General features: G+C 42.9%; 4 protein-coding genes and 1 non-coding gene across 5 annotated transcripts; 2 read left to right on the top strand and 3 right to left on the bottom strand.

Annotated features, from left to right (window-relative positions):
- Positions 1-1362: 1362 nt before the first annotated feature.
- On the bottom strand, positions 1363-4121 carry LOC121976725 (tyrosine-protein phosphatase DSP1-like). Its single transcript, XM_042529025.1, has 5 exons — positions 3286-4121; positions 3064-3157; positions 2018-2075; positions 1887-1930; positions 1363-1793 (listed from the first exon to the last, which is right to left on the bottom strand). Exons 1-5 carry the CDS (start codon positions 3480-3482, stop codon positions 1614-1616), a joined length of 573 nt encoding a protein of 190 aa, XP_042384959.1. The 5' UTR covers positions 3483-4121; the 3' UTR covers positions 1363-1613.
- Positions 4122-14091: 9970 nt separating this feature from the next.
- Positions 14092-14164, top strand: TRNAE-CUC. The gene has a single exon. It is a non-coding gene; the product is annotated as a tRNA-Glu (tRNA).
- Positions 14165-14530: 366 nt separating this feature from the next.
- On the top strand, positions 14531-16693 carry LOC121978684 (endoglucanase 11-like). The gene is made up of 5 exons (XM_042530991.1): positions 14531-14779; positions 14885-15097; positions 15165-15365; positions 15476-15730; positions 15998-16693. Exons 1-5 carry the CDS (start codon positions 14531-14533, stop codon positions 16691-16693), a joined length of 1614 nt encoding a protein of 537 aa, XP_042386925.1.
- Positions 16694-16746: 53 nt separating this feature from the next.
- LOC121976726 lies at positions 16747-19793 on the bottom strand. Its single transcript, XM_042529027.1, has 8 exons — positions 19086-19793; positions 18637-18788; positions 18378-18562; positions 18019-18303; positions 17890-17948; positions 17760-17796; positions 17620-17691; positions 16747-17550 (listed from the first exon to the last, which is right to left on the bottom strand). Exons 1-8 carry the CDS (start codon positions 19189-19191, stop codon positions 16812-16814), a joined length of 1635 nt encoding a protein of 544 aa, XP_042384961.1. The 5' UTR covers positions 19192-19793; the 3' UTR covers positions 16747-16811.
- Positions 19794-19990: 197 nt separating this feature from the next.
- Positions 19991-24367, bottom strand: LOC121976727 (uncharacterized methyltransferase At2g41040, chloroplastic-like). The gene is made up of 9 exons (XM_042529028.1): positions 24222-24367; positions 23708-23983; positions 22960-23060; positions 22740-22880; positions 22047-22128; positions 21637-21830; positions 20831-20942; positions 20416-20529; positions 19991-20345 (listed from the first exon to the last, which is right to left on the bottom strand). The coding sequence occupies exons 2-9, from the start codon at positions 23873-23875 to the stop codon at positions 20208-20210; spliced, it is 1050 nt and encodes a 349-aa protein (XP_042384962.1). The 5' UTR covers positions 23876-23983; positions 24222-24367; the 3' UTR covers positions 19991-20207.
- Positions 24368-27057: the final 2690 nt, after the last annotated feature.

Here is a 27057-nt window from a genome sequence, read left to right on the forward strand (position 1 = left end):
TGTGTATTTTTTTTTAAAATTCAACTATTTAACTTTTCAAATCCATTAATTTAATTATTTAATTTTTTAACCGACTAATTTTTGAGTGCTATTTCATTGCATGAGAGTCCATCCTATCTTTTACTATCACACCGTGTCCCGGGGCGAATATGCATAAAATTGTGTTGACGATGATGGAGGTAAAAAACAAAGCTGGCTTTGAATCTTTTCGGCAGAATTAAAGTAGTCTAATTACTGAGTTGCCGGTTCCAATCAGAGGCTCCTTTCTCCGCTGAGAAGAAGCAATCGGTCTGTATGATTCTGGTTCCTTGAGGGCGACGCTAAAGAAGAAAGGGGATATAAAGCATTTGAGCTGCTTGGCACTTAGTGAATGCAAACGAAAGCATCAATAGCTGTGAGTAACGGTGAGTAAAGAATATGTTAAATTGAATTAATCGGCCAAAGTTAAAATTCATTTTTTTTTTTAAAAAAAAAAACTTGATTCCTTCAGTTTTTTTTATTTTTTATTTTTAAATTAGTTAAATCGAACCAGCAACTATATATGTGATAAGCAGTCGACTAATGTTGGTTGATCGGTGTTCAAAAAAAAAAAAAAACTTTAAAATTTGATTCTTGACTCAATTGTCCAATAACAATCAATTAATATACAATATCAATTGACGGTTAAACCTTAAATTCTAAAATTAAATCGGTAATCCATCGAATTAATTGATTTTTTATCCATTTGGTTTTTGTGATAAAATCTGATCGGTTCGATTTGATTATTAACCTAGCTGTAGCCGCGAGCCCCTTGTTAGTCCTGGAAGTCACTTTGCTCGTCCAGCTTATTCGACTCGCCTAACTTAACTCAGTTAAGTTTACTCGATTCATCTAGCCCATCTTGTTCGCTCAACCCTCAAGTTTACTCAACCAATTCATCCATTTCAACATGTAACTCAATCATTGACTCGATTAGTCTATCTCACTCAATTAATCAAGCTTACTTAATAAATTGTCAATCATCCTTTGGCTTTGCTCATGCCCAAAAGTTAGTTGATCAATTGGCCTTACATGACACCCAATCAGCTCAATCAAGTTGGAGCTAATCGACCCCCGTGACCTAGTAGTCGCGCTAATGGCCAATTAAACTTAGTTGAGCCAACCAGCTAGAACAACCATTAAGGAATTTAACCGGTAAGTTAGAATAGGAATTATCATGACAAAGGAATCACTAGACTAATCACCAAACATAAGAATTGTATTCCATTTGAATTAACAAGATTGCACTGAGTGAACAGTCGACCGAAGGATCGGTCGAATATCCAAGACATCATAAGAGTTGAGTTTTTGTCCTGATTTTTCGACATTTCATTGATCAAGATGTAAGAAAAGTAAGCTTGATTAGCACTCCCTGAATCATCACAACAATTAATGAGACAAGATAATATTCTTCCAATCAGTAAAGTGGAATTGCACCTCTGAGGTAAACACATACAAGGGACCTCAAAAATGGAACCACTAGCAACGGTTTCGATCATATTTACCTACAGAATAAGAGCTGAGAAAGAAAACATTCTCGTTTTCGTGTCGCGAAGAACTAACCCAAACTCGTTTGCAAAAGAAAACATGAAGCCTCAGCATCCTGAAAATGAAGCCTGCAAATGTCTCAAGCTTGAGATATCAAAGCGCTCCATAAACATTTGATCGGAAATTCTAGCTTTAGCCGCAGCAAAGCGGAGGTACTCGTCAAAAATTGAGGCAAGGCACCACCTCTGGAGTTTTCTTAGGCATCCTACGAGACAGCCAGTTCGATGCTACACGCACGCACAATGATTGAGTAGTTAGATAATCCATGGCTATGTTTCAAGCAATACATAGGAAGTAGTTGAAAATAAGATGACTCTTACCTTTCCTCGTTTGCAATGAATAAGAAGAGGGTGGTTTCCCACATCTACAATGTTAACGTTCCAAACGGTTAGACAAATAAAGTCGAATCGTATATGTGCTAGAATAAGGGAAATTGGTTTGAACAAATTACCGAGAACGACTTTGAGAGCTTCACGAATTGTATCTTCTGGAATGTTGACAAAAGGCTCCTGCAAATGCGATGTTATCATTAAGTCTTCTGAACTGAGACATGAGAATGTTTCAACTTAGATGCTTATGCTTAAGAGATGTTCACTCTGAACTGTTGCAACTCTTGTATCAATCAAATATCCATTTCTTTAGTTATTTATCAAAATGAATATGCAGCCACCAAAATGTCTGATAAAAGCTCATTTAAGAATAGAGTACTACAGAAAACCAACTGTGTTTTGTGAAAGACAACTTCCCTGGTAGATTTGTTTCATTCACTGGTAGAGACTTCCATTTGCTATGGAACTATGAGAACACGATTTGCCATACGGTCAAAATCCCCCATTTTCAGAATAGAGGGAAATGCATATAGACTTTAAAGGAGATTTACAAACTTCAGAAATCAGAACTTACAACTCAGACAAGGTAGTGTTAATAGAATTGTGCTAGTGACTTTCATACTCACAATTGCTGAACCCATGAACAAGATTGAAAGAGATCCAAATTGTTAATCAAAAAGCATATGCAAAATAGTTCAACTAATCAACATAAAGATACAAACTGAGAGGAGCATGGAAAGAATAAGTTGATCACCTAGCTTGAATGATGAAGCATAAATTTTATGTTAGATATCAAGAAAGCAGTAAACTCGAGCGTTGTCAAGCGGTTAGCTTATAGTTATTATACATTTAACAGGTAAAGATGGAATTCTACTCGAAGACTCTGTGAACAATCACGAAAGCCCTTACCGACTAAGCTATCTTGCTCTTTCACGAACAGTATCATCAGCCTAAGCAATTAAGGAGTAAACAAGGATAAAATACTATAGAAAGAGTTGCTGTCATCAAAAAGATCAAAGATAGACCGAGCCACCATCAAGTAAATGACTGTGCACAAGAATAAATGATTTAGGTTATGTCGGTGACAATTAATCAAACACTAGAAGTGCATCGAAAACAGTGAAGACGAATTAGAGGAACCAGGAACGGGGAAGCATTAGCAACGAACCTTGCACCCTTCAATCCCGATCTGGAAAAGCTTGATTCCGTTAGCCTTAAGGAAGTTTAGGTTTTCCTCCGGGTACGGCTCCGGGCAAAGGCACCTGCACGGCGTCAATGATCAATCCACCGCGAGCAAACAAGAAAAACGGACGCTTTTTGCAATCAAAGAATCGAATTTTTTATTTTTTATTTAATTTTCACCGCAAGACTAAAGGAAATCGATGCGCACAGGACAGAGCGAAGGTGAAGCGAGCGGAGGAAACGGAAGTTGGCGGCGTCCGGGAAGCCCGACCGGTAGACGCCGTAGTCCACCATCGCGAAGTTGAGCGGCGGCAGCAGCAGCGCCTCCCCCGTGGCCGCCGGAAGCGGAGGCCTCGCAATCTTAGCCGCCTCCGCCTCCACCGCGTCCAGCGACTGCTTCCCCATTGCCAAGAGTATATCAGTATCTCCTCTGCTACCCAAATCCGCTTCGCTGCGCTGCGTTGCACCGCTGCCCTGCTTAAAAAGGCAAAGGAAGGAAGCAGCGAAGCTGTAAACGACACAAAACAGCGCGCTTTTCGCTCTTTTCGCCTTCTTTTCTATTTGCCCTTGCGAGCAAGCACAACGTGTGAAGTAACTACTGGGAATCACAACCACGGCACGAAATGGGACAAGGAGTAATTTGTCAGCGTTTCCAAGTTCCACTTGTTGACTCAGGCGAAGAGGCTGCGGTGGTGGACTGGAACGGTGAGTCACGTCCAGCGTTTGCCATCATGCCATGGAAGAAAAAAAACAACGTCTTCAGGAAGTGGTCCTTGACGATGAATCCGCCACTTTGTTATGATCCCCAAATCTCGATGACCCGTGGGAGCTCGTGACATCACTGCTCCTCCATTGACGAAGCCACGAAGGGGCACGCAGAAGCTGAAATCACGAATAAAAACGATCCTTTTCTCTATCAAAATCTGATTTCGACGGCAGCGGCGAAGTATGCGGCGTAGTATCTCATTACGTGGTGGGCGGCCAAACTTCTACTGCTACGGTAGCTCTGCGCATTGGACCACAGGGATGATCAGCGTCGCGATCCCGAATTATTATACGGATATCTTATAATTGAGGTGAGAAGGACGTGACGTGAGATTTACATTGATCCAAAAGCAAAGAGAGGGGACGACGAGTACATACCGGAGAATATACCGGCGGTAAACGACGACGACTTTAATCCGTCGGCTGTCGACCATACACGTTCTCGTGGCTGCCAGTTTCTTCCCCTTCCTTTAAATTTTTATATCCAGCTACACCACAAACTAAATTCTTGCACTGCAGTGAAACCATTTGAAATCTTAGTATAGCACTTATCGAACTTTCGAGATTGAAACTGAAATAGAAATGGCTATATCACTGCAATGGGAGGAGGGTAACAGAGAAAGATACGCATAATGTAAAATAGAAAGGAAAGACTGATCAACGTTAAAAATCATGTTAAACTGTTAATCAAAGGTAAATTGCTTTTTCCACACAATACCCCTCCTCTCTTTCTCTTTTTAAATGACCTTTTTACTCCTCTTTTTTTAAATAAAAAATTATTTTATTTTAATTCCTTAACTTCTATTTTTTTCAATTTAATTTACTTTGTCTTTAGTTTTATTTTTTAAATAATTTTTTCTTATTTTTCATCAATTCTTTTTTATCTTTTGTAATTTTTATTTTGATCTATATATTTATACTTTTAAAATGTTTACCAATAATAATTCCTAAAATCTAATATAAAAAAAAATAAAAGATTACAAGATATTGAATTCTCTGTCCTCAATATCACATATTCTCATGTCCTACTCGTCGTCCCAACCCATCGCCAGCGGCTTCCGGTCATCGTCCATATCAAAACTACATGCTAGGGGGAAGGTGAACGCAGGGGGTTGCCACCGGGGTGATCGACGTTGAAATCCGACCGAACCTGAATAGATTTTCCTCCATCGTCGATCTGAGTCCCTGTTCAGATTCAGTCAGATTCCGACGCTGATCGCGCCGGTGGTGACCCCCCTGGGTTCACCTTCCCCCTAAAATATAGTTATGGTTAGGGCGGCGGCTGAAGGCCAGCGACAGTGGGTTGGAGGCAACGAGTGGGACACGAAGATAGAAAAAATTAGAGACAAATGATCCGACTCTAATTACTTCTCCCCCACAATACCCCACCTTTCAAATGAGCTTTATACCTCTTTTTTTTTTTCAATTTAATTTTTTTAAACAATTTTATTTATGATTTTTTTCATCAAATTTTTTTATATATAATTTTTTATTTTAGATTTAATCATTTTTGTTTTTTATTTTGATTTAATTTTTAAAATTTATATATATATATTTTTATTAATTTCATATATATATATATATATATATATATATATATATATATATAATCTACTATTAAAAAAAATACAAATATATAATAAAAAAATATTCAAACAAAATTAAACTGATAAAAAAATAATCTTTTATTTTTTTTTTATTTTTTTAACGCAACTGATAAAAAAAACTGATAAAAGGGTATAAAAATAAATTTTAAGATGAGATCGGGAAGGGGAAAATGTCAAGGAGGTGGGAAAAGCAGGTCTCTAATCAAAGATAATATCAAATGTAGCCAAACGAATTCAAATCTAGTTCAGATGAGAATCACATTCAGTCTGGTGATAAAGAGGGGCTCCACCAGAGATAGGCTAAAGAAAGGTAAATCGGCTGACGTAGAGGTCAAAGTAAAAGAGGCGTTGGCCAAAGATCGACCAAACGGGCCAATTATGGTCAGACGGACGACATGTTCGAACGGGCAAGCAAAGCTAAGAGGACAACATAGAGTCAAGGCCGAGCAACTGCGTGTCTATCCAGATGAGAGGCAACCCTCTGATAATGGAAAAGCTAAGGGAAATTGCTTGGTGCAGCACAACCTAGCGGAGCATGTCTCGACCGAGCGGGCACTAGTCGACCTACTGTGAGACCCACCCATATGTCTCCTCATATTCTTTTGGAAGTTTGTGCCACTAACAAAGCATGTGGTTGGTACATTTTGTTGGAGCAATCTGGGTATACCTAGGTTTTGATGTTTGTGCAAAGGTTTAAGTTAGATTTATTGTTATATTTGATATACATTGTGAGTGTGCAGGATACAGGTACAACAAGGAAAGTCCAAGGGTGAGTTTTGGCGGTGTAAGTCCAAGTATGTAGTCTTGGCAATGTAAGTCCAAGTGTGACTTTGCAAAGGATGAAGTCTCGGAGCGTGGCTTTTGGCAATGAAGACCCGACAATGATGACAAGGCTAATAGAAGTTCCAGAAGGCAAGGCGTGAATGATGGGGAGGCATCCAAGGGATGCAAGGCTGATGGAGGAGACTAGAAAGCTAGGTCTAGGTTGTACAGGAAAGGGCGAGTGCATAAAAGATTGTCTCAGGGTACAATTTCATTGTGCACTGTGGCAGTACTGCATAGTTACCGTAGCAGTATTGTAGCGTTACTGTAGCAGTCGACTGATGTTTTCATCAGTCGACTAGTAGCTAATCGTTGGCTTATAACGGTCGAATTTCACTTATGACCAATCGACTGGTGGCGGGAAACACAGCTAGATTTTCCTCTCGAGCTCTATTTAATAGAGCTCGGGGTGCTTGGCCAAGGTTGACGAAAATAGATGTGGTTAACTCCTATTAGAGTCTCAAAGGTCTTCTTGAGTGATCAATAGCTTGTGCGAGTTTGTGGCGAGGTTTCTCCATCCACAAGGAGCTACTTGAGCTAGCCAGAGGTTTTCCGAGAAGTCATCTATTGGTGCAATCGACCCAAGTTTGATCGGTACGATCATAGTTTTGATGTGTATGTCAAAGAGTTTAAGTTAGACTTTCATATTGTTTTGATATGTATTTGAGTCATGCAGGACTTGGTGAAACACACATGAGGAGCTTGGTGTGGCTAAGCTTAGGAAGCTCATCCTATGGCTTAGGTCTTTAAGATCAGTGAAGGATGGTGCATCCGAGGGACCGAGGACGAGGAGCAACGGAGTGAAGCCGAAGAAAGTGGACTTCAAGGCAACGTAAGGATGGCACGGAGAGGAGCTGCGGGCTCGGGTGCATCTGAGGGACGAAGGCAGAGGAAGAGGGCTTCAAGGGCGACTCCGGAGAGGATGAGTGTGAGTATGTAACTGAGACCAGTTGACTGCTCTAAGTTGTAGTCGACTGGGAGCGAACAGAAGCATTTTGTTCGCTCAGCCAACAGTGACCAGTCAACTGGTACTTTTACCAGTTGACTGGTAAATAGTCGTTGGCAAACCGTTGGCACTGCGAAGTAGTCATTGGCTATCTCCAACGGTAGCACCAGTCGACTGATGGAAGTGTTAGTTGACTAGTGTTGAGATGAGTTGATTTGTTGATCAACTCTCTCCTTTTATTTATAAGAAGCTTTGGGGCATGAAGGAGGTAACTCAATATGCTTGTTGAATAACTCTTAAGTCTTTGCCCAAAGCTTCTAAGTCCACTCTTCCTCTCCAAACCTAAGTTCCATCTTGTAAGAGAAAGAGAGTTTTGTGAGAGGTTGTACTCCACCGAGAAGGAGTAAGATCTAGCCAGAGATTGCTGGGGACTGATCCATCGAAGGATCAAGAGTTCGCCCACCTCAAGGACACGTCGTGGAGTAGGAGCAAGTAATCTCCAAACCACATAAAGGATTTGTGTTCCTTCTTGTTTGCTTTCATTGTTTTAGTATATTCCGCTTGCGCACTAACACCTTGTAGAGAAGCGATTGAGTTTGGGGGTGACCTAGCTATTCAAACACCATTCTAGCCGGCTACCGATCTCCTACATCATCCACCAACGGATCAGGATCATCCATCTTACGGACAACCATGGAGTAGGAGGTTTATCTCCGAACCACGTTAAACAACGTGTTAGGTTTGCCTTCTTTTGTTAGTGTTTGTCTTGTATTTTCGTTATGCACACTAACCATTGTAGGAAGCGGTGTTTTGGGTGAGACGATATTCACCTCCCTCTAGCGGGCGTCAAGGTCCCAACACATTTGACACCAATGATTAAACCTGAGTTTTAATGAATGACAAGTATGTTAAAGTTAGATATGTTTGTGATCTATCCTTGTTATTGAGTGTGCAGTGTTGACTAACTTGACGAGTCAAGAGGACCTGACACCAGACAAGAAGTCCAGTTAGGATGTGCGATTCCCGATTGGCAAAGTCTAGATATGAGATTCTGGCAAGAGGAAATCCGGATGTGCGATTCCGGCATGAGATTGGGATGTGTGATTCCCATGTGGCGAAGTTTGGATATGCGATTCCAGCAGAAAGACCTGGTGGGTCAGATTGACGTCAAGGAGGTAACTTGACACACGGTAAGTAAAGATAAGTCACTGGAAGAGAGTGACTAAGTGAGGACGCGTCTTGATTGAGGAGACAGTAGGAGTCGGTTTAATTTAGGTCTATTTTGGAAATCTAAATTGGGATCCTGACTAGATCCTGGACTGGAGAATAGAGTCTAAGTTATAAATTGATTATATTATTGTTGTGTTAACTTTGTTTTGCAGGTTAGATATTGTCGTGTTGGACTAACCTAACTTGCAGGGCAAAAGGAGCAAAAAGGCCTCGGGTGAACAGTACCCAAGGCGCCTTCAAGCATTGGAAGGTACCTTCGTACTGTTCATGGAAGGTGCCTTCAAGGCTATGAAAGATGCCTTCCAATGGATAAAATTCAGAATTTGTCGCCGATAAGAGCTGGATTGATTGGGATCAAATTTGGGGATTGAAGGCGCCTTCAAGACTATGGAAGATGCCTTCCATCCTCTGTAAAAGAGCATTCAACCTCTTCATTCAACATCAACTTCTGCACGAGCTCCTACGCGCTCGATTTGGCTTTCCGATTGCTCCAGTTTCCTGCTGCTGCCCGACTGCCACTGAGAAGTCGTCCAAACACCGAACTCAAGTAGACCGCCTACGAAAGTGTTTGCTAACATAATTTAATTTCTGTTCTTAATGTTTACAAATGGAAAGTATAGTTTGTTACACTTTTCCGATTCTTTTGGACTCAATCCCCTTTTCTGGTGGCTTCGGAAGAGACTTTTAGTGAATTACTCATCGATAGGTCCGCGAGGCCCGAGTCTTGGAGTAGAAGTCATTGAAGGCTCAACAAAGTAAAACAGCTTACATTCGTATCTTTTACTTTCTTTTACTTTTTTGTTTCTGTTTGTATTTTCATTGTGCATTTTGTTTTCAATACCGAAAAGAACAAGTTTTTCAAAACCATGTGATTCATCCCCCCTCTCACGCGCGACTCGATCCAACACGTTCCGTAGGAAAATCGTACGATAGAAGCTTCCAGACTGTTACATCAAAGATATTCATGCTCACTTAAGTAAAAGTATCAAGGACACTTTTTGACTTGTCTTTTCAAAGGACACTTGGGAAAACGTACGCATATTTTGGGACAAGTGTGCAATCACTACAGTGACACTATAAAAGGAGGTTCCTATATACAGGAAAAAGTATGCACAACTTTATTACTCTACACACTTTTGTTACAACATTTTTACTATTCTCTACATCACCGAAAATTGATTTGATCGAAGAACTAACGTCGGGAACCCCTTCCTGGCCCAGCACTAATGCTTCTGTGTTGCAGGATTGTGTGGGGTCTTTGTGTTGGAATCCCAATGTTGTTTTGGTGTGATCAACAAGTTAAGTTAGGTTCTGTCGATTTTTAACTTTGTGTCTAAGTCAAAGTGTGCAGGAGCTTAGGAGCACAGAGACTCAAGCGGAAGGCGCAGCTAGCGAGAAGGACGGCACGCGGTACGTTTAAGGGATGAGACACTGTGGAAGAGTACTCCGACGGACAAGAAAGAAGCGTGCGGTGGTTCCAAGGGACGAGAAGCCGGAACGGAAGACTGCTCGAGGAGCAAGAGACGCAGCTAGTGAGAAGGTCGGCACGGGGTCTGACTAAGGGACGAAGACTGCGAATAAGTACGCTAGCAGATGAGAGGAAGAACACGACGATTCTGAGGGACAAGAAGCCGGAGCGGAAGCCAGCTCGAGAAGACCGGAAGTTGGGTTAATGTGAGCTCTATTCCGGATGGTAGAGATCACCCAAGCGAGCGGAAGACTCGGACTGAGGCGAACGGAGCCGGAGAAGAAGACCCGGGTTGAAAAAGTCAACGGGGTTGACTTTCCCAACCGAGCCACCCGGAACAGTCCGGGGCGCCCGGAACCCTTCCGGGCGCTCGGACCGAAGTTTATCCAGATCTCGGTCAAACCGAGATATGTGTATTGGGGATAAAGTTTTATCTCCTCAAGACGCTCGGAACACTTCGGGGCGCCCTGACCAAGGCTATAAATACAGCTAATATGGTGCATGAATGTGGGGTCTGTGAGATGATATGGCACGGAGTCAAACCTACAGAAGGGTCAAAAGTTACACCAGCCTGGAGGTCAAAAGTCTAGCCGCCGTGGCAACACCATCGTGGAGGTCAGGAATCAGAATTATAAGGAGGTCAAGATTCCGACCCACGTGGCTAAAGTCAAAGCTTCAGTTGATGGACTGGTCAAAGGACAGTATTTACAAGTTGGGTCGGATCTGATCTCAAAGGGAATCGAAAATAGACCCGACCCACAGGGCCAAATTCAATTGAGGATTGAACCCATGGGTCAGGTATAACCAGGGATTGGGTGCGACTAGGGGGCCAGCTTATTGATTGGATGGGTATACCAAATAAGACTTCCTATGAAGCGATACAGGTCGGGGAGCCAATCCAGCGTGCAGGTCGGGACGTTCATACCATGGATAACAGCGGACATATGTAGGTCAGGGAACCGACCCAGCGTGCAAGTCGGGACGTTCATACCATGGATAACAGCGGACAGATGCAGGTCAGGGAACCAACCCAGCGTGCAGGTCGGGACGTTCATACCATGGATAACAACGGACAGATGCAGGTCAGGGAACCGACCCCAACGTGCAGGTTAGGATGTTCATACCATAGATAATAGTGGACAGACGCAAGTCAGGGAGTCAATCCAGCGTGCAGGTCGGGACGTTCATACCATGGATAACAGCGGACAGATGCAGATCGAGAATCAGACCCAGCGTGCAGGTCGGAACGTACATGCCTTGGATAGCAATAAGCGGGTGCGGATCGGGAATTAGACCCAGCGTGCAGGTCGGAACGTACATGCTCTGGATAGCAATAAGCAGATACAGGTCGAGAATTAGACCCAACGTGCAGGTCGGAACGTACATGCTCTGGATAGCAATAAGCAGATGCGGGTTGGGAATTAGACCCAGCGTACAAGTCAGAATATACATGCCTTGGATAGCAATAAACAAATGCGGGTCGGGAATTAGACCAAGCGTGCAGGTCGGAACATACATGCCTTGGATAGCAATAAGCAAATGCGGGTCGGGAATCAGCAGGTCGGCGGGATGTACATACTTCGAATGACGCAGACGAAGGTGGGTCAGGAGGCCAGAGACTACATGACAAATAGGCTTGCAAGGAATCGTAACCACCTGTCAGAGAACAATCATCATTTGTCAGGGAATATTCTAACGGTGGGAGGCTCATACTTCTCTTGGTTCCTCCGCCAGCCTATAAGAAAAAGCCACGTGTCGACCACCGCCAGACAGAACCTGACATCCGACATTCTCTGACATTCGTCAGGTTCCAGAAGCCTCAGTTGCAGTATAAAAAGGGATGCTTTGTCCCTTACGCAGGTACGCTCACTCGTCATTTCCTACCAGTCTTTTACTTTTCGTGTTTTCTCTGTGATTTCTGGGGAAAAAGTACCTGACTTGAGCGTCGGAGGGCCTGACCCGGGGACTTTTTCCCTGGTTTCTGGTCTCTAACGCCCGGTGGACTCGTCTGAGTGTGTGCAGATCAATAGCGTCATCATCCTGATCATTTCTCTCCGTAGAACCGCCCGTGCGAACCTGTCCAGGGGGTGTCTCGCTGATTCAGCATCTCAACGACTCTCCGTCAACTTTTAGCACAACAAGGCCCGCCTCCATCCGACTCAGCTTCCGGACGGGATCAACAACCTTGGTCCAGAAGTTTTTTAACAACTCAAGAATTGTAATTCCAACAGTTGTGTGCTTCTTTTAGAGTTTAGCTTCTTTCTTTTTGCGCTTCATCGTTGTAAGAGGCTTCTCCGCCTGAAAGAGATACTAGTGCAACATCTTCCTTGAATTAACAACCTCCCCGGTTGTAACCAAGTAAATCCCTGTGTGCCTCTTCTTTTCTGTTTTAATTTATTGCTGTTATATTTTAAGCAAGTTTTAGTTTAAGAAAAGTCGAGAAGGGTTTTGCTTTTATTTTTTTACAGACTATTCAACCCCCTTCTAGCCGGCCGCAGTGATCCAACACTTTGCCCCATCAAACTTCCCGCCACATCCCCAGTTTTCCATCTTCTTCACTTTCGGACAGGAACAAATTCGATTTTGATCAAGGACAAGTCAACTATTATGTCTCGGCCTCAATTGTCGACATCATCCTATCTCAACCATAGATCCTGATATCGTCCTCGGCTCAGCTTCATATTCAGACAAATCCTCCGTCTTGGCCTTAATCGTTGACATCCTCCCTGGCTCAACCTCAGATCTCGATATTATCCGTATCTTTGTTTCGATCGGTGACATCTCCCCTGTGATGGTCTTAGTCATCGACATCCTCCTTCAACTCAATTTTAGATCTTGACATCGCCCTCGGCTTAGCCTTAGATCTAGACATCTCCCCTATCTAATTCTCAATCATCAACATCATATCAGTCTCAGTTCCAGATATCTCCCCTAACTAGGTTTTGATCACCGACATCATCCATGCCTCAATCTCAGATTTCGACATCATCCATGCCTCAACCTCAGCTATTAGTCGCCTGTATCCCCTGCCTTAGCCTTAGTTGTCGACATCTTTCTTGCTTTGACCTCGACTTCGTCTATTTTCATGGTCATTCTGCGTTAGTCTCATTTCCTCATCTGTGCTTTGATCGAGCTCATACCTTACATGGCCTACTGAAAGCACATGAGGGATATGTGGATAAGGAGGCGACATAATTCTATCCTCAATGAGACCGTTTCTCCATGAATATTCTGGAACACATGACACCTGATGAATGATTAGATCTGATATCCTAAATGTTCTCTTTCAAACGAGTGACATTTGGTGAATGAGGAGACAATAATAGTGGTCGGATTTGATCCTCTCACTGGCTCATACGAGGATGCTAAAGGAAAAGACAGTGAATCGTTTGACGTGCAGAAGCTCTTCTAATAGTTATATAAATCCTAGAGAATGAAAGTGTAAAGGGGAGGGGACTTTCTTAATTTTCACCAAGCTCTCATGTTTTCTCCTCTTTCCTCCTTAAGCCTCATACCTTAACCAAACTCCAACTTGAGCATTGGAGTATCTGTCGAAATCTCTCCCCGGTGTCATTCTAAGTCTCTATTGAAGTGCATTTCAAGTCCTCTCCTTCTCCGGACTAACGATCTCTGAAGAATGTGCATGTCTCAACTTGTTCATTGACGGATGACTTCACCACAATATTTGATCGGAACACACACAAGCACAATATTTGATCGGAACACACATAAGTGCAAGCTTTTTGTGCACACCTATCGGAGTTTCCCAGAGTCAATCCCTGCTTTAAATCGTGCTCCAAACATTTTGAAATACGACTTAAACCTTGTAGCCTACAAGCAGAATGTCACTCTATCCATCTTTGGAGATTGAAACTAAGGTAGGAACAAAAAAAAACAAAAATAAAAACACTATGGGGAAAAGCTTCGTGGCAAAATCCTACAAATATTGAATCTTCGAAAAGTGAAGCCCTGAGTTAATATCAGATACAAGTTGTTAATAAGGAGTGCCAAGAATCTTACCACTGTCTTGCACATCCATTTATCAAATCTAAAAAGGAGTTCAAATCTCGAAAACAGCATACACAGAAACTACTGAGTGTGATAAGAAAGGCTATCTTTGTCAGATCTATGAAAGATTAGCTACAATTAATAAACACCATCGCTTCTCTTCAACAATCCGTTGTAGTCTAGTTGGTTAGGATACTCGGCTCTCACCCGAGAGACCCGGGTTCGAGTCCCGGCAACGGAAATATTTTTTTCGTCAGCATGATGAAGTCATTGTCCTTGCTTTTTTAAGGTTATCAACGATGGCAGATAATTCCGTCATCTTTTAACGCAGCGAGCTAAATTTGGCAAGAACCCAACGGCGGCGCAGCGCACCAACCTGAGTGAGAGCGAAAAAGGGGGAAATTAATATTCAGAATTATTGAAATATGGAATTCCAGAGATTTGGTGAGGAGGGTGCTTCCAAGGAATGCCTCTCTTCTTCCCGTGCAGCCTTCTTTTTTATGATTGTTAATATATAAAAATAATAATAATCACACCGATCCTCTGTTTTCTTCCGTCTTCTTCCTCGGTTTTGCTCCGATCTTCCTCTCCTGTTCAGGTTTCCGCAATGGTTACGAGATCGATGGAAGGAAATGCAGCAAAAGGCGAGATTTTTGCCGTAATTCTCGTGCCATTTGCGCTTATTTTGCTGAATGCGGTAGTTCCGGCCTCTTCCGGTGCTTCGGGGTTCGACTACGGCGAGGCCCTGTCGAAGAGCCTCCTTTACTTCGAGGCGCAGCGCTCCGGCCACCTCCCTTACAGCCAGCGCGTCTCCTGGCGTGGCCACTCCGGTCTCCTCGACGGCATTGAGCAAGGAGTGCGTGCCTTTCTTTCTCCTCCTCCGACTTCCGGTCATGGAGTGCAACGCGCGATGCGTGATTGTTGATTTCGGTTCCTCACCTCGGTGCTTTGCGTGGCATAGGTCGATTTGGTCGGAGGGTACTACGACGCCGGCGACAACGTCAAGTTCGGCCTGCCGATGGCCTTCACCATCACCATGCTGTCGTGGAGCGTCGTCGAGTACGGCGGCGCGATGTCGGCGGCAGGCGAGTTGGAGCACGCCATGGAGGCGATCAAGTGGGGCACGGATTACTTCATCAAGGCTCACACTCACCCCAACGTTCTCTGGGTTCAGGTATTCTCTCCAGTCGATCAGCTGCCTTCGAATTCGGAGTAAATTAATTCTCGAATCGGACGATCAGGTCGGAGATGGAGACACGGATCACTATTGCTGGCAGAGGCCCGAGGACATGACCACGTCCCGGCAGGCCTTCAAGGTCGACGCGGAGAACCCCGGATCGGATGTGGCGGCGGAGACGGCGGCAGCCATGGCGGCCGCCGCGATCGTCTTCAAGCAGAGCAATCCGCATTACTCCCACCTCCTGCTCCACCACGCTCAACAGGTAATTAACTAATTAACAAATCAATCAATCCGCACCGCTTTCGATCGATCTCCCTCTGCACGAATTAATAATCCTCGATCGATCAGAATAAAAACAAAAAAAAATTGCAGCTTTTTGAGTTCGGGGACAAGTACAGGGGGAGGTACCATGAGAGCGTGGCGGAGGCGGCGGGCTACTACCCGTCGAGGAGCGGGTACGGGGACGAGCTGCTGTGGGCGGCGCTGTGGTTGCACCGGGCGACGGGGAGGGCGGAGTACTTGGACTACGTGGTGGAGAAGGCGTACGAGTTGGGCGGCGCCGCCTGGGCCGTCGCCGAGTTTAGCTGGGACATCAAATACGCCGGCGTCCAAATTCTTGCTTCCAAGGTACATCGTTCAACGATGGACTAGACTTCACTTCATTCGCATGCAAAGTTCACAAAGTACGATAGATACTTCACTTAATTTGCATGCAATTCCTTAATTAATTCAATTTTCAAATTTAAATAAATAGATCGAAATGAAACTTTTTCATTCATATCGATTTCTATCGAGATATAAAAAATTTATATATTCTATCAATTTTGAAATTATGAATCCCTGCAAAATGAGAAACATCAGGGGGTAAAGTGAAATTTTGTGCTTCATGAGCAGCTGCTGATGGAGGAAGGGAGGCGCGAGCTGCGGCTCCAGGGGAAGGAGAAGAGCACGTTGGAGCAGTACAAATCCAACGCCGACCACTTCCTCTGCGCCTGCCTCTCCATGAACTCGGATGATTCCGGCAGCAACGTCGCCCGTACGCCCGGCGGCCTGCTCTTCGTCCGCCCCTGGAACAACTTGCAGTACGCGGCCGGCGCCGCCTTCCTGCTGGCCGTCGCCTCCGACAGCCTCGCCGCCTCCGGGGGGCGGGCCCTGCTCTGCTCTCGAGGGCCGGTGGGCCCGCGAGACCTGATGGGCCTGGCGAGGGGCCAGGCCGACTACATCCTCGGCGACAACCCGATGGGGCTCAGCTACTTGGTGGGCTTCGGACCACGGTTTCCCAGAAGGGTGCACCACCGGGCGGCGTCGACGGCGCCGCACAAGGAGGAGAAGGGCTTCATCGGGTGCGCGCAGGGGTACGACGCGTGGTTTGGGCGGCGGGGGTCCAATCCGAACGTGGTGGCGGGGGCGATCGTGGGCGGTCCGGACGGCGGCGACGCGTTCGAGGACCGGAGGGGGAACTACATGCAGACGGAGGCGTGCACGTACAACACGGCGCCCATGGTGGGGGTCTTCGCCAGGCTGCGTAATGAGACGACGGAATCGAGGAGGAAGCGCCGGCGAGCGACGAGAGGAGGCATGTCGGCTTGAATTTTTGAGAATTTTCGATCTTTATGGGGTTTTCTGAGAATTTTTGAGAATTTTCGATCTTTAGGACAAGCTAATAATTACAAATCAACACCATTAACATAATCACGTGTACAAACTATTAATCTTCTTCTTGACTTTGTAACAAGTTCTTCCTCTGTAACTCCAATTGTTCTAGCTGCGATCGAGCTGCAACCTTCTTCTCAAACGTGCGCCGCCATCTCGACCGCGCCAGGACCACCCAGACCACCAGCGCCGCCATGACGGCGGCAGACGCCACCGCTAACCCTTCGTAGACCCGCTTGCTGTACCGGCCCAAACCCGGGCAATTCCGGACGCTTATCGACCTAAACGCCGCCCGCACGAAGCTACAGTCCACCAGACCAACAAGGAACGCCCCGTACATGTAAAGCCCAGAGCCCACCTCCGTCGCTGACGTCATCTGGCGATACATCGCCGGCGTCAGGCGGCCGACGGTCCAGCACGTGTCGAACCCGTTGGCTGTCCTGACTCGGCACACGTGCTTGGACCAGACGCGCGCCGCGTCGTCGAAGCCGAGTTCTCCGGCGAGGCAGGTCCGGTTGGTGAGGTCAGTGTTGAAGGGGTTGCAGAGGAGGGGAACCAACGGGCCGGACTGGTTGTAGTAGAGGGGCTGGAAGTTGGGAGGGTAGTTGACGTTGGAGACGTTGACTATGACGCGGTTGACCACGTCGACGAGCTCGAAGGTGACTTGCTTGCTCTGGTCGAGGGAGGCGCCGGCGGTGGCCTCGTCGACGCAGGGGAGGATGTCGTCCATGGCGGAATGCTCCTGCGGATGCACCGCCCACTCGTCCATGGCCAAGCACGTATCAGAGATTGCACTGTAATCATAAATTCGACAAATTTAACAACTTTTGAGGAGAAAATGCAAAGTATGATCGGAGACTGACTTGTGGAAGAGGAGAAAGAGGCCACTCAAAAAAAATGTTGCTGCCACAAGCAGCCATCCAACTATCACTAATCTGCAAATACTCAAAGAAGAAATCAGTAATCAAGATATTGTTCTGGAAAAAATCATAACAATACTTACGTATACACAAGAGATCTCATTCCAAGTATTGAAAATGCTGCAACAAAAACAAAACAAGAAAAAAGATCATATTTTTTTTTTATTATTATTCAGGCTGTAGAACTTGATCTTGAAGTTAATGGAGTCATACTTAATCCAAGAACAGCCAAGAGAAGCAGAGCAGCCACAGTTACGATCAGTATAACATGCCTGCAAAATTCAACACGAAGATTAAATGACTGCAATGAGATTGAAAATACTTCTGAACAGCAGCACGTACACTTTGTCTAGATAGTTTCTGATCTTGTTCGTATTTTCGGATGTCTTGGAAGAAACTTGATCTGCAGCTCGATGGACTCTCCGAACGACCGAATCAATTCTGGCTTTCTGATCCGATGAGAGAGAGGCTTGGCCAACCCCAACGTTCTCGGCTTTCATCAAGTCGCTGGAGAAGTTTCTGAGGTTGGAGACGGTGGTGTTGGACTGCCCCTCGATGAAATCCAAAGTTCTGGATGTGCTTCTGTGGAAGTTTCTCTGGCCATCGAACAAAATGGCACACCCAATTCTGGATGCAAACCAAGTCAAGATCGATTCTTGACAAGTTAAATTGTCGGACCGATGAAAAGGATTCGAGCTTACACTGTGAGAACTGTGAAGAGGATGAGGAGAATGAAGGAGAGTGCATGAGTTGTGCGGGAGTAGAAAGAGTGGCTCTGTTTTGGGAAGCAGTAGTAGCAGCAGCAGATGAGGGCCAAGGCCAGGCCGAAGACAAGCAACCAAACAATGCTGATGGAAAACAGGGGAGCAGCAGAGAATCCGACCGACTGCAATCGAAAGTCTGTAAGAAATTGAAAAGATGTTGGAAGAAAGAAACTGTTGATGTTCCAGCCAGACTCACGGCCAAGTAGTGGTGATTGCTGATGTTCCAGCCATCGGTGTAGAATCTGAATGCATTCAGGGGATCTCTTCTGTGAGTCCTCTCTGCGGCCAAAATGAAGGACTTGTTCTGTTCTAACATGGATCTCTTTTGTGTGATGATCAGGAGTTTTGCTGCAGTTCATGTAAGAAAAATATTAAATGTCAACGGAAAGAAGGCCTTCTATTTATTTTCTTTTTAACAAAATGCTGTGCGATATAAATGCAGTTACATACAACAAATAAAGATCCCGTAAAGAAAAAAACTTCCAAGATCAATTCATTGAAACAAGATGAACAAGACTAAGAAAAAGTAGCCTTTTTTCTACCAAAACATCTTCCTGTTTGCAGAAACTGGACAAAGAAGTCATCTTTGTCTGAGGGAACTTTCATTCTCCATCTCAAGAATCAAAAGGAGAGAAATTTTTGTACCTGAAGTCGGGGATTCACGAAATGCAGAAAGAGCAGAGCAGACAGAGCAGACAGAAATAATGGTGACGATCACCAAAATGTTCGGCGATCTGCGCAACGCCACCATGTCTTCAAGCCAGAGGCATGAGAAGGAGAAATAAGTTAAATAAATTTTGAGGGCAAGACGATGGAGAAACAGATCGTGGCAGAGAGTTACCTCTTGGTTGACTCTTTCACAACATCTCCATTCAAAAAATAAATAAAGACGAGGATTAAAGATTGAGATTTATCCATTTGGTGGAGGAATAATAGACGTTACTGACCAAATTCTAAATTAAAGCTGATAATAAATACATATAAAATGGTGGACCTCATCACAATTCCACTTGTCTCAATCTGAAATCACCACGCCATTCAAAATTAAGAGTGATTCGATGCACTAATCGTAAATTTTTATATACTAAATTTTTAATATAGTTCGATCTATTGTGATAAGATACATGTGATATAATAAATTTTATATTTCCATCCTTATTCAATATTTTTTTTATTATAATCAATCCATTCCCATCTAAATTTTCTATCGACTATTAAAATAAATCCAAAAATATTTATAATGAAATATCTATCAATCCAACATTCTTAACAATCTATTAAAAAAAAAATTATCCGAAACTAAAACTCCATCTTTAAATATATATCTAAGAAATTGAAAAGGTACCTAATGCTGCACCATTACCCAGACCTTCAAAACCTTCTAAACTATAGAGAATATTAGTGAAATATTTTTGAACCAATAACGTTAGCGGAGAGCATGATACATAATTTTTTTTTAGTTGAGCATTGTATAGAAAACATGATATTAAAAAAGTGTGGCAATCTTACAGATCATTTCCAATTAGCACATGTCCAAGAAAGCCAAAATAATACATATGAAATATACAAACACGGTTCCAAGTCATGAAAAATTATTCTTACATCAGTTACAAAGTATGAAATGGATGAATAGTATATCTATTGGTGTTATAGCATGTATGTTGCTTTGTATTTATTATATGGATGCGTCATATGATTCTAATGCTAAATGCAACATAAAGTTTGCTGCTGTTGCTGTTTGGGTGAACCAGGGCAATTACCATTGCATTACGGTTTGTGTGCGGAAAACATGATAAAAGCTCGCCTCACTGTGCTTGAGTAATTAACGAGTCCGCAAGATTTGCACAAATCTTCAATTTCTTTCTCAGTGAAATAGGTATAGCTGTTGCTCACTTGCATAAAAAACTAGAAGATTTCGAACAATTAGCTAGCTTTCTAGGCAAAGCAACAGGAATAAGGGATGGTTTGAGTGTACCTGTCTTAACGGCCGCAATGCCGTGAAGGGCAATGGTGTATTCATTGGAGATGATAAAAAGGTCGTTCCGACAAAAACACCGCCACTTCTTAGTACCCGGCTTATTTCAGCAACCTGGCGACAAAGATTAAATCTCAAAGTTGTTTTAGAAACAGAGCTAAAACAAGAAGTATCCATTGAATTGCAAAACCTACATCAATTTTGATGATTGCCAAAGAAATTTAAAACATTTTTGAAATTGTACGAACAGAGATGTTGCAATAAAAAACCTCATTCAAATTCAGAATGACATATGTTTGGGGCATTCAACATCAACATAATCTGCATGACTTCCCTATTTTTATTTCGTCAAAATTCGGTAGATTTGAATTGGCATATGATAAACTACTAGACACACAGACAAATTGATGATTACCGCATTGGAAGGAGAAGGCCAGCAATGCAATGCAGCACCAGCATGAACGGCATCAACAGAACCAGATGCAAAAGGAAGCCTCGACACATCTGCTCTTACAAGAGCAAGGTTCCTGAAAATGTGTTTAACAACATTCGATGCATCAGAGGCAAGCATGTGTATCCCACAATACTTTTGCGCTAATTTCAAAGCAAAGTAGGCAAAATGTTTTTTAGAAACAACTAATAAACTGTCCTTCAAGTCAGTATTAACTCATTTAATTACTAATCTGTGGAAAAAGAAACAGCTATGAACTATTAAATAGCATATAGTAACCCTAGACAATGGTAACCATCCTAAAATGTTGCAGGACAACTAACAATTCCTAATTCCGAGTTTAATTTATTTCATCAAGAACATCTTGTACATAGCCAAAAAATTGTAAAGGATTTTGGTATAAATTATGTAATTCAACCAAAAAGAAGAGCAGAAATTTGATTGCTAGAAGAGTCTTTTAACTTCACAGTACTTGGATGATGGAGCAAGCAATGTTATTTGGGAGCATGACATGAGGCAGATATTTCATTTATTTCTTTTAACTATATTTGAATGGATGTCAAATTTGAAAGATTTGGCCATGGAGCTAATGCATAGGTGGTTAACAGTTAGCAAGTAGGGAACAGATGACCCCATACTATATTGATTCAATTAGAGAGCTTGCACTTGTGGATAGACAAGAAGTAAAAGATATTACCTCAAAACTTGCGCCGTGTTAGTAAAGTTTTGGATAAAAACACTATGCTATACATGTTGAAGAAAATGCTTACGTTGTCAAAAGTGTATCATCTTGTTTAATGAACTCATAGCATTGGCGAAGCATATTCTCAGAAAAATCCAGTGCAACTACAGCCGAATAAGAACCAGATTTTGCAAATTTCCTCGAAAACAAGCCACTGCCGCAACTAACATCAATGAGCAAACCACCTTTGACAGGCTTGAAGTATTCTTGAGCCATGTTGAACTGCCAAGCCAATCAGACAACAATAATTTGGCAATGTAAAATTCAAAAACATCAACCATGATTATATGTGGTTCGTTAGAGTTTTAGGTTATCGTGAAAAACATGGTTCTTTGAAGTGAGAAGATTTTACTTTTTAAATATAGTTTTGAAACATGATCAAAGAGAAAGGGACCAATAAGATGAATGTTCTTTCATAGAACAAGGTGAATAATTTACCTCTTCATCAGGACCTGGAAACCCACTTCGATTGAAGTTCTGACGCCATCCTCTTTCATAGAGAAATGAAACAAGAGGGCTCCTAAGGATACAAAACAAGATGGTAGATATAGCATGATCAAATTGAAAGATGCTTTACAACCATCCATTAGAGCAATATTAGGATCTAACAGCTTGTGGCAAATGTTTATTTCATTCAAAACTTCCAAACTCAAGTGTACACAAGAATTAAACTATTAACCTGACCTCAAAAGGTACATTGTCATGTTAGTTCTTAATCTCGAACAATTCAGGGAACCTTAAGGAAGTCCACAATTGGAATATCTTTTTCTCATCCCACTGGGAAAATCTCTTAAGTAAATGTAGTTAGGCTGTTGGCATGTACCACACTCCACGGATGAAAAACTTAAGGTATACCTATAAAGCTATCTCAAACATCCAATATTTTTCTTTTGTGCACTATCAATATCTTGATAATTCTTAATGACGAAGAAAAAGAACTTGAATTTGATAATTCTTACAGAAACAACTTGAGTTCTTAATTTTCACCATCTAAAAAGTAACTTATGATATCCTTCAGTATTCTAATTTCCTTGGTAATTGTCATGTTCTAGTGCATAAAAACTAAATAATTTTATATATGTGCTATTTAATTCATTCAAAACATCATCGGAGATTTAGAAATTGTGTTACCTAAATAACTCAGTTCTAGCAGGCTTGAACTCACTGTACTCAGTTGTCCCAGAAGTGACAGTTAGATCCAAGTAGACATCTTTGCTACTGAATGATTTGTTACATTTTGGGCACTTGAAACCAGACCTGTATATCGAAGGACTGCAGTACAAGAACAAAATCTTAATATACCAAGTAACCACTGATCTGTCCAACTGAAAACACATCGAATCCTCCATACACGTTAAAACCTGAAGGCCCTTTTCTTATTAAAGGCTCATAGCAAATCGGGCAGGAAAGCAACGGAATGTCCCTCAAGTCATCTCGTTGAGCTTTGGTTTCCTGAAAGGATTCTCTTTCAGGAAGTACATCCATTGTGTGAAAGTGCAAATTAGGCATATAAATTATCATGAGATGCCACCATATAAAAAAAATAGTATCACTTTTGCAGGAAAAAAGGTTTTGTTTCTTTTAACAGATAGGATACCTAATGTATTTGCTGCATTCTTAGAAACCTAAAAAACCAAGAAAAAGTGCGGTGTAATATGGTTGACTCTCTAGCAGAAACAGGAATAGCTAAAAGTTAGTCTGAGAAGTAATTTGCCAAATGAACTATGAAACATCAAAATGGCCGTCCCTTCCATGTGAGTATTTCAATCTATTCTAAATCGGATAGAACAAAAAATAATTTTTCCTAACTTCAAATACTCATTATATATAATAGACAGAACAAATGCTTCTTCAAATCTTCTCTTTCAGACCACAGAACACAATCGCCATTCCTAGCTCTTCTATTTATTTACTTCACGAAGACCCGACATACAAAATGGATAAAATGACGAATTAAAGGTTAATTTTCTACCATAAAGTCTTTTTTTGAATCATGCCCCGGGATCTCAGTTGGAAATATTGCAAAAAGTTTTGAGGATGAATAAGAAGCTTATTGATCACGGGGAAAGTTTCAATTTAGGTATCGAGAAGAAACTCACCGGATCAACGGAGACCGAGACCGAGGCCGATGCGGACACACCGAGCCATCGGGAAGAGCCAGAGCTGAGGAAGGAGGGGCGGGGAGGTAGCCGGAGAGCGAGCGTATGACCATGAAAGCCTCGCAAGCGGGAGGAAGGACAGAGTACTGAGGAGGAAGCGGCAGCCATGCCCCAGTCGACCTCGCTCGCTCGCTCCCTGCCGCTCTTCTTCGAGACCTTGTTTGGCGTCCGGAACCGACTCGTGGACAATTATGAGCCGACGAGAGCGCTGTCTTCCTTCTCTCAATAATAATAAGATTTTTTTTAAAAAAAATAGAAATAAATAAAAATGAACTAGAAAACAGCATACTCTCTATATTTTTTTACACAATTATTTCCCGATCAAACAAATGTAGTGAAAAGTTTCGCATTCTCTTCCAGCAATGACATTCGCATGGCCTGCAGCTCCACTTTCGTCTGCCGCCAAACCAAGACGACAGATTTAACATTCAACTGAAAGATTTCGATAGCTTACCATTTTTTTGGATGGTTGCCGCCGGACGACGAGCGAAACCGTCGGTGCCCGTGGGTTCGGGGCCGCCACCTAAAGCCCGGAACATTAGGGATTAGAGAGACAGGTAGGAGGCAAAAATTATAGTTTTAAAAAACAAACTGTTTTCGATTCCTGGACGGGTGGATGAATGCTCCCAGATACCAATCACAAGAGAGGTATGAAGAAGAGTGCGAGGATTTATTTCTTTCCGTTTCTTTTCGTTTATTGCCTCTAAGTCCGTGGTCTCATCGAATAGGTCTTCAAAATGATGCCATCTTGTGTTGGATATATTGGTAAACCAACCAAGAAAACGAAAAGGAAGATATAGAGAAAGGGAGTCCTGATTTGCCGAAAAACAAAATGCTCGTTTAAACAGGAGTACAATCCTTCACGGAAATATATTAAAGATCAATCCTCACTCGCTGTGCGCTATTCAATTATCTGAGATTAATAATTATTCATAATTTACCTGTTTATATTATCTTGAAAATAAACTAAGGCGTCTGGGTTATGCTAGAACAGTAGTATATTTAAGTTATCGTTGGGATATCCATGATTTAATATTTAACTATGATAAATTTATAGAATTTTTTTTTCAAATAAGATGCATAACTAAAGAATATTGAACTTCTTAACTATTTACTCCTAATACTTCTTGATTTATCTTGATGGTCCAAAAAGTAAATACATGAATCGCAATGTTAATTTCCTGAAAAGAAATCGAGATTTGTTAGGCAAAATTAGAATTGTAAACAAGCCGAACCGAGCTTTGGGGTGCTCAAGCTTGTTTGATAAGGTAACCAAGCCGAGCCAAGTTTAAAATGAACCAAGTTTTTGAAATGAGAGTTCAAGCTTGGCTTAGTTTATTTTTTATGAACTTGAGCTTGTTTGAATCTTGACTTGACCTTGGTTCATTTAGATGTTATCAAACTCTCAGTTCAATCTTGACTTGAGCTTGGTTCAAGCTTGGCTTGAGCTTAGTTCATTTAGATGTTATCAAGCTCTCAATTCAAGCTTGTTTGATTGTTTGAAATTTTTAGTTGTTTGATTGGTTATTGAGATTGATAATTTAAATTTATTTATTTTATTTTATTATTTATTTATCATGATCCGGTGATAAAGACCCACCCCTCAGGTGGGCATGACCACGGTGGAAGTCAAAATCTAAGCGGTCAACATCCATGTATCGATGGTCGGTCGGACAACACACTCGCCCGACTGGGACAAAGAAGTACCGATCAAATATCACCACAGCTCGGCCAGGCATCGAGCTTCCGACGCTCAAAGAAAGACATACGCCGAGTAGCTAGCTCGCTCAGACTTACATCAAACTTCGAAGCCGGTGAAAAAGGATCACAACACAACGGAACTCTGACAGTGGAATGTTGGTCGAGTGACCACTTCGCTCAGCCGAAGGGCTAGACCACTCAAACGGCTAAGGGCTGACCGAGCGGCTATCCCGCTCGCCCCACTAACAGACAAAAGGAGGATCAGCCGATATCCTCGTGGGAACTCTTTCCACCGACAGACGGCATGGTTGGCGGCATGGACAGGCAGAGGATCGTACTGCGGAAGCTTCCACTGTCATGTCAGAGATATGCCCGGGTTATTGAGGTATGGTGTCAGGGATGCTTTCATGACATGTCTTTTCAGGGGAAGCTTTGAGAAGCGTGCATGCCTCGAGAAGCATACACGCGCTTCCCCGGAGTCCTATATAAAGGGCTCCATGGTTCGACGGAGGTATGCACATTTTACTGTAGCTATTGTTACTCTACTTCTTTGCTTCCTCGCTTATACACCGCCGGAGACTGACTTGAGCGTCGGAGGGCCATTGCCGGGGAACCCCTCCCTGGCTCGGCACTGACGCTGCTGTGGTTGCAGGTTCCTTCAACTTGGAGTCCGTCAACAGTCAACAGGAGCGCCCTAAGCAAATAAATACATCAATATGGAAGAACCCTAAGCCGCTCGGAAGAAGAAAGTAACCAATCCAGTTCCTCCCTTTCAAGCTGAGTAGAAGGCCCCACCGGCTCCCTTGAGACACAAAGAGCATCGGTCGGCTCCCATCCCACCAGCTCCTATCCACCCAGCTAGGAAAGGGAGAGTGGTGCAGCACGTGGAGTGGCACGTACAGCTTTTATAGAGTCATGCTGGTGGATTCCTAGTTTTTGTATTTACCACCGAACCAAGATACATAATATTCAATACTACCAATAGTATGCCCAGGATAGCCACCGAGCGGTTGAGCAAGTACAACCACCTCCCGAAATTGCTCCACAATTGCTTAGACCTCCAACATTGAGTTCTAGTGTGGTTGGTTAGCCAGCCAATATATGACCACTACCCAGTAATCTCTTTGTCCCTTGTGAAGGTGGGGAACTTGTGTGGACTAGGAAGGAGGAGAATCATAGCAATACCGTTGTAAGAAGGGTGAACATGATTTCTGAAGGAACAACTAATAGAAATTCCAACAGAGCACGAAAAATCCATGGACATTGATTGGAATTTCATGCGGTCTGCTTTAACCAAGAGCAAGCAGAGGGCCCACATATTAGCTTCGAACCTCAAGATCTTGAAGGAGTGGAGCTTCCCTATGATGACGCCTTGATCATCAAAGTCGTTATTGCAAATTCCGAGGTGGCTTGTATTTTCATGGATACGGAAAGTTCCGTTAATGTCCTCTTCAAAGCCGTCTTTGAGAAAATGCAAATAGACCAAGGCAAGCTTCAACCTATGGTTACTATTTTGTATGGAGACAGGGTTACAACTCAAAACATGTTTAGATCGATTACAATTCAAATCAAGTATATAAATTCAGAAA

This window comes from Zingiber officinale, chromosome 4B (assembly GCF_018446385.1).
Source record: "Zingiber officinale cultivar Zhangliang chromosome 4B, Zo_v1.1, whole genome shotgun sequence".
NCBI lineage: Eukaryota > Viridiplantae > Streptophyta > Magnoliopsida > Zingiberales > Zingiberaceae > Zingiber > Zingiber officinale.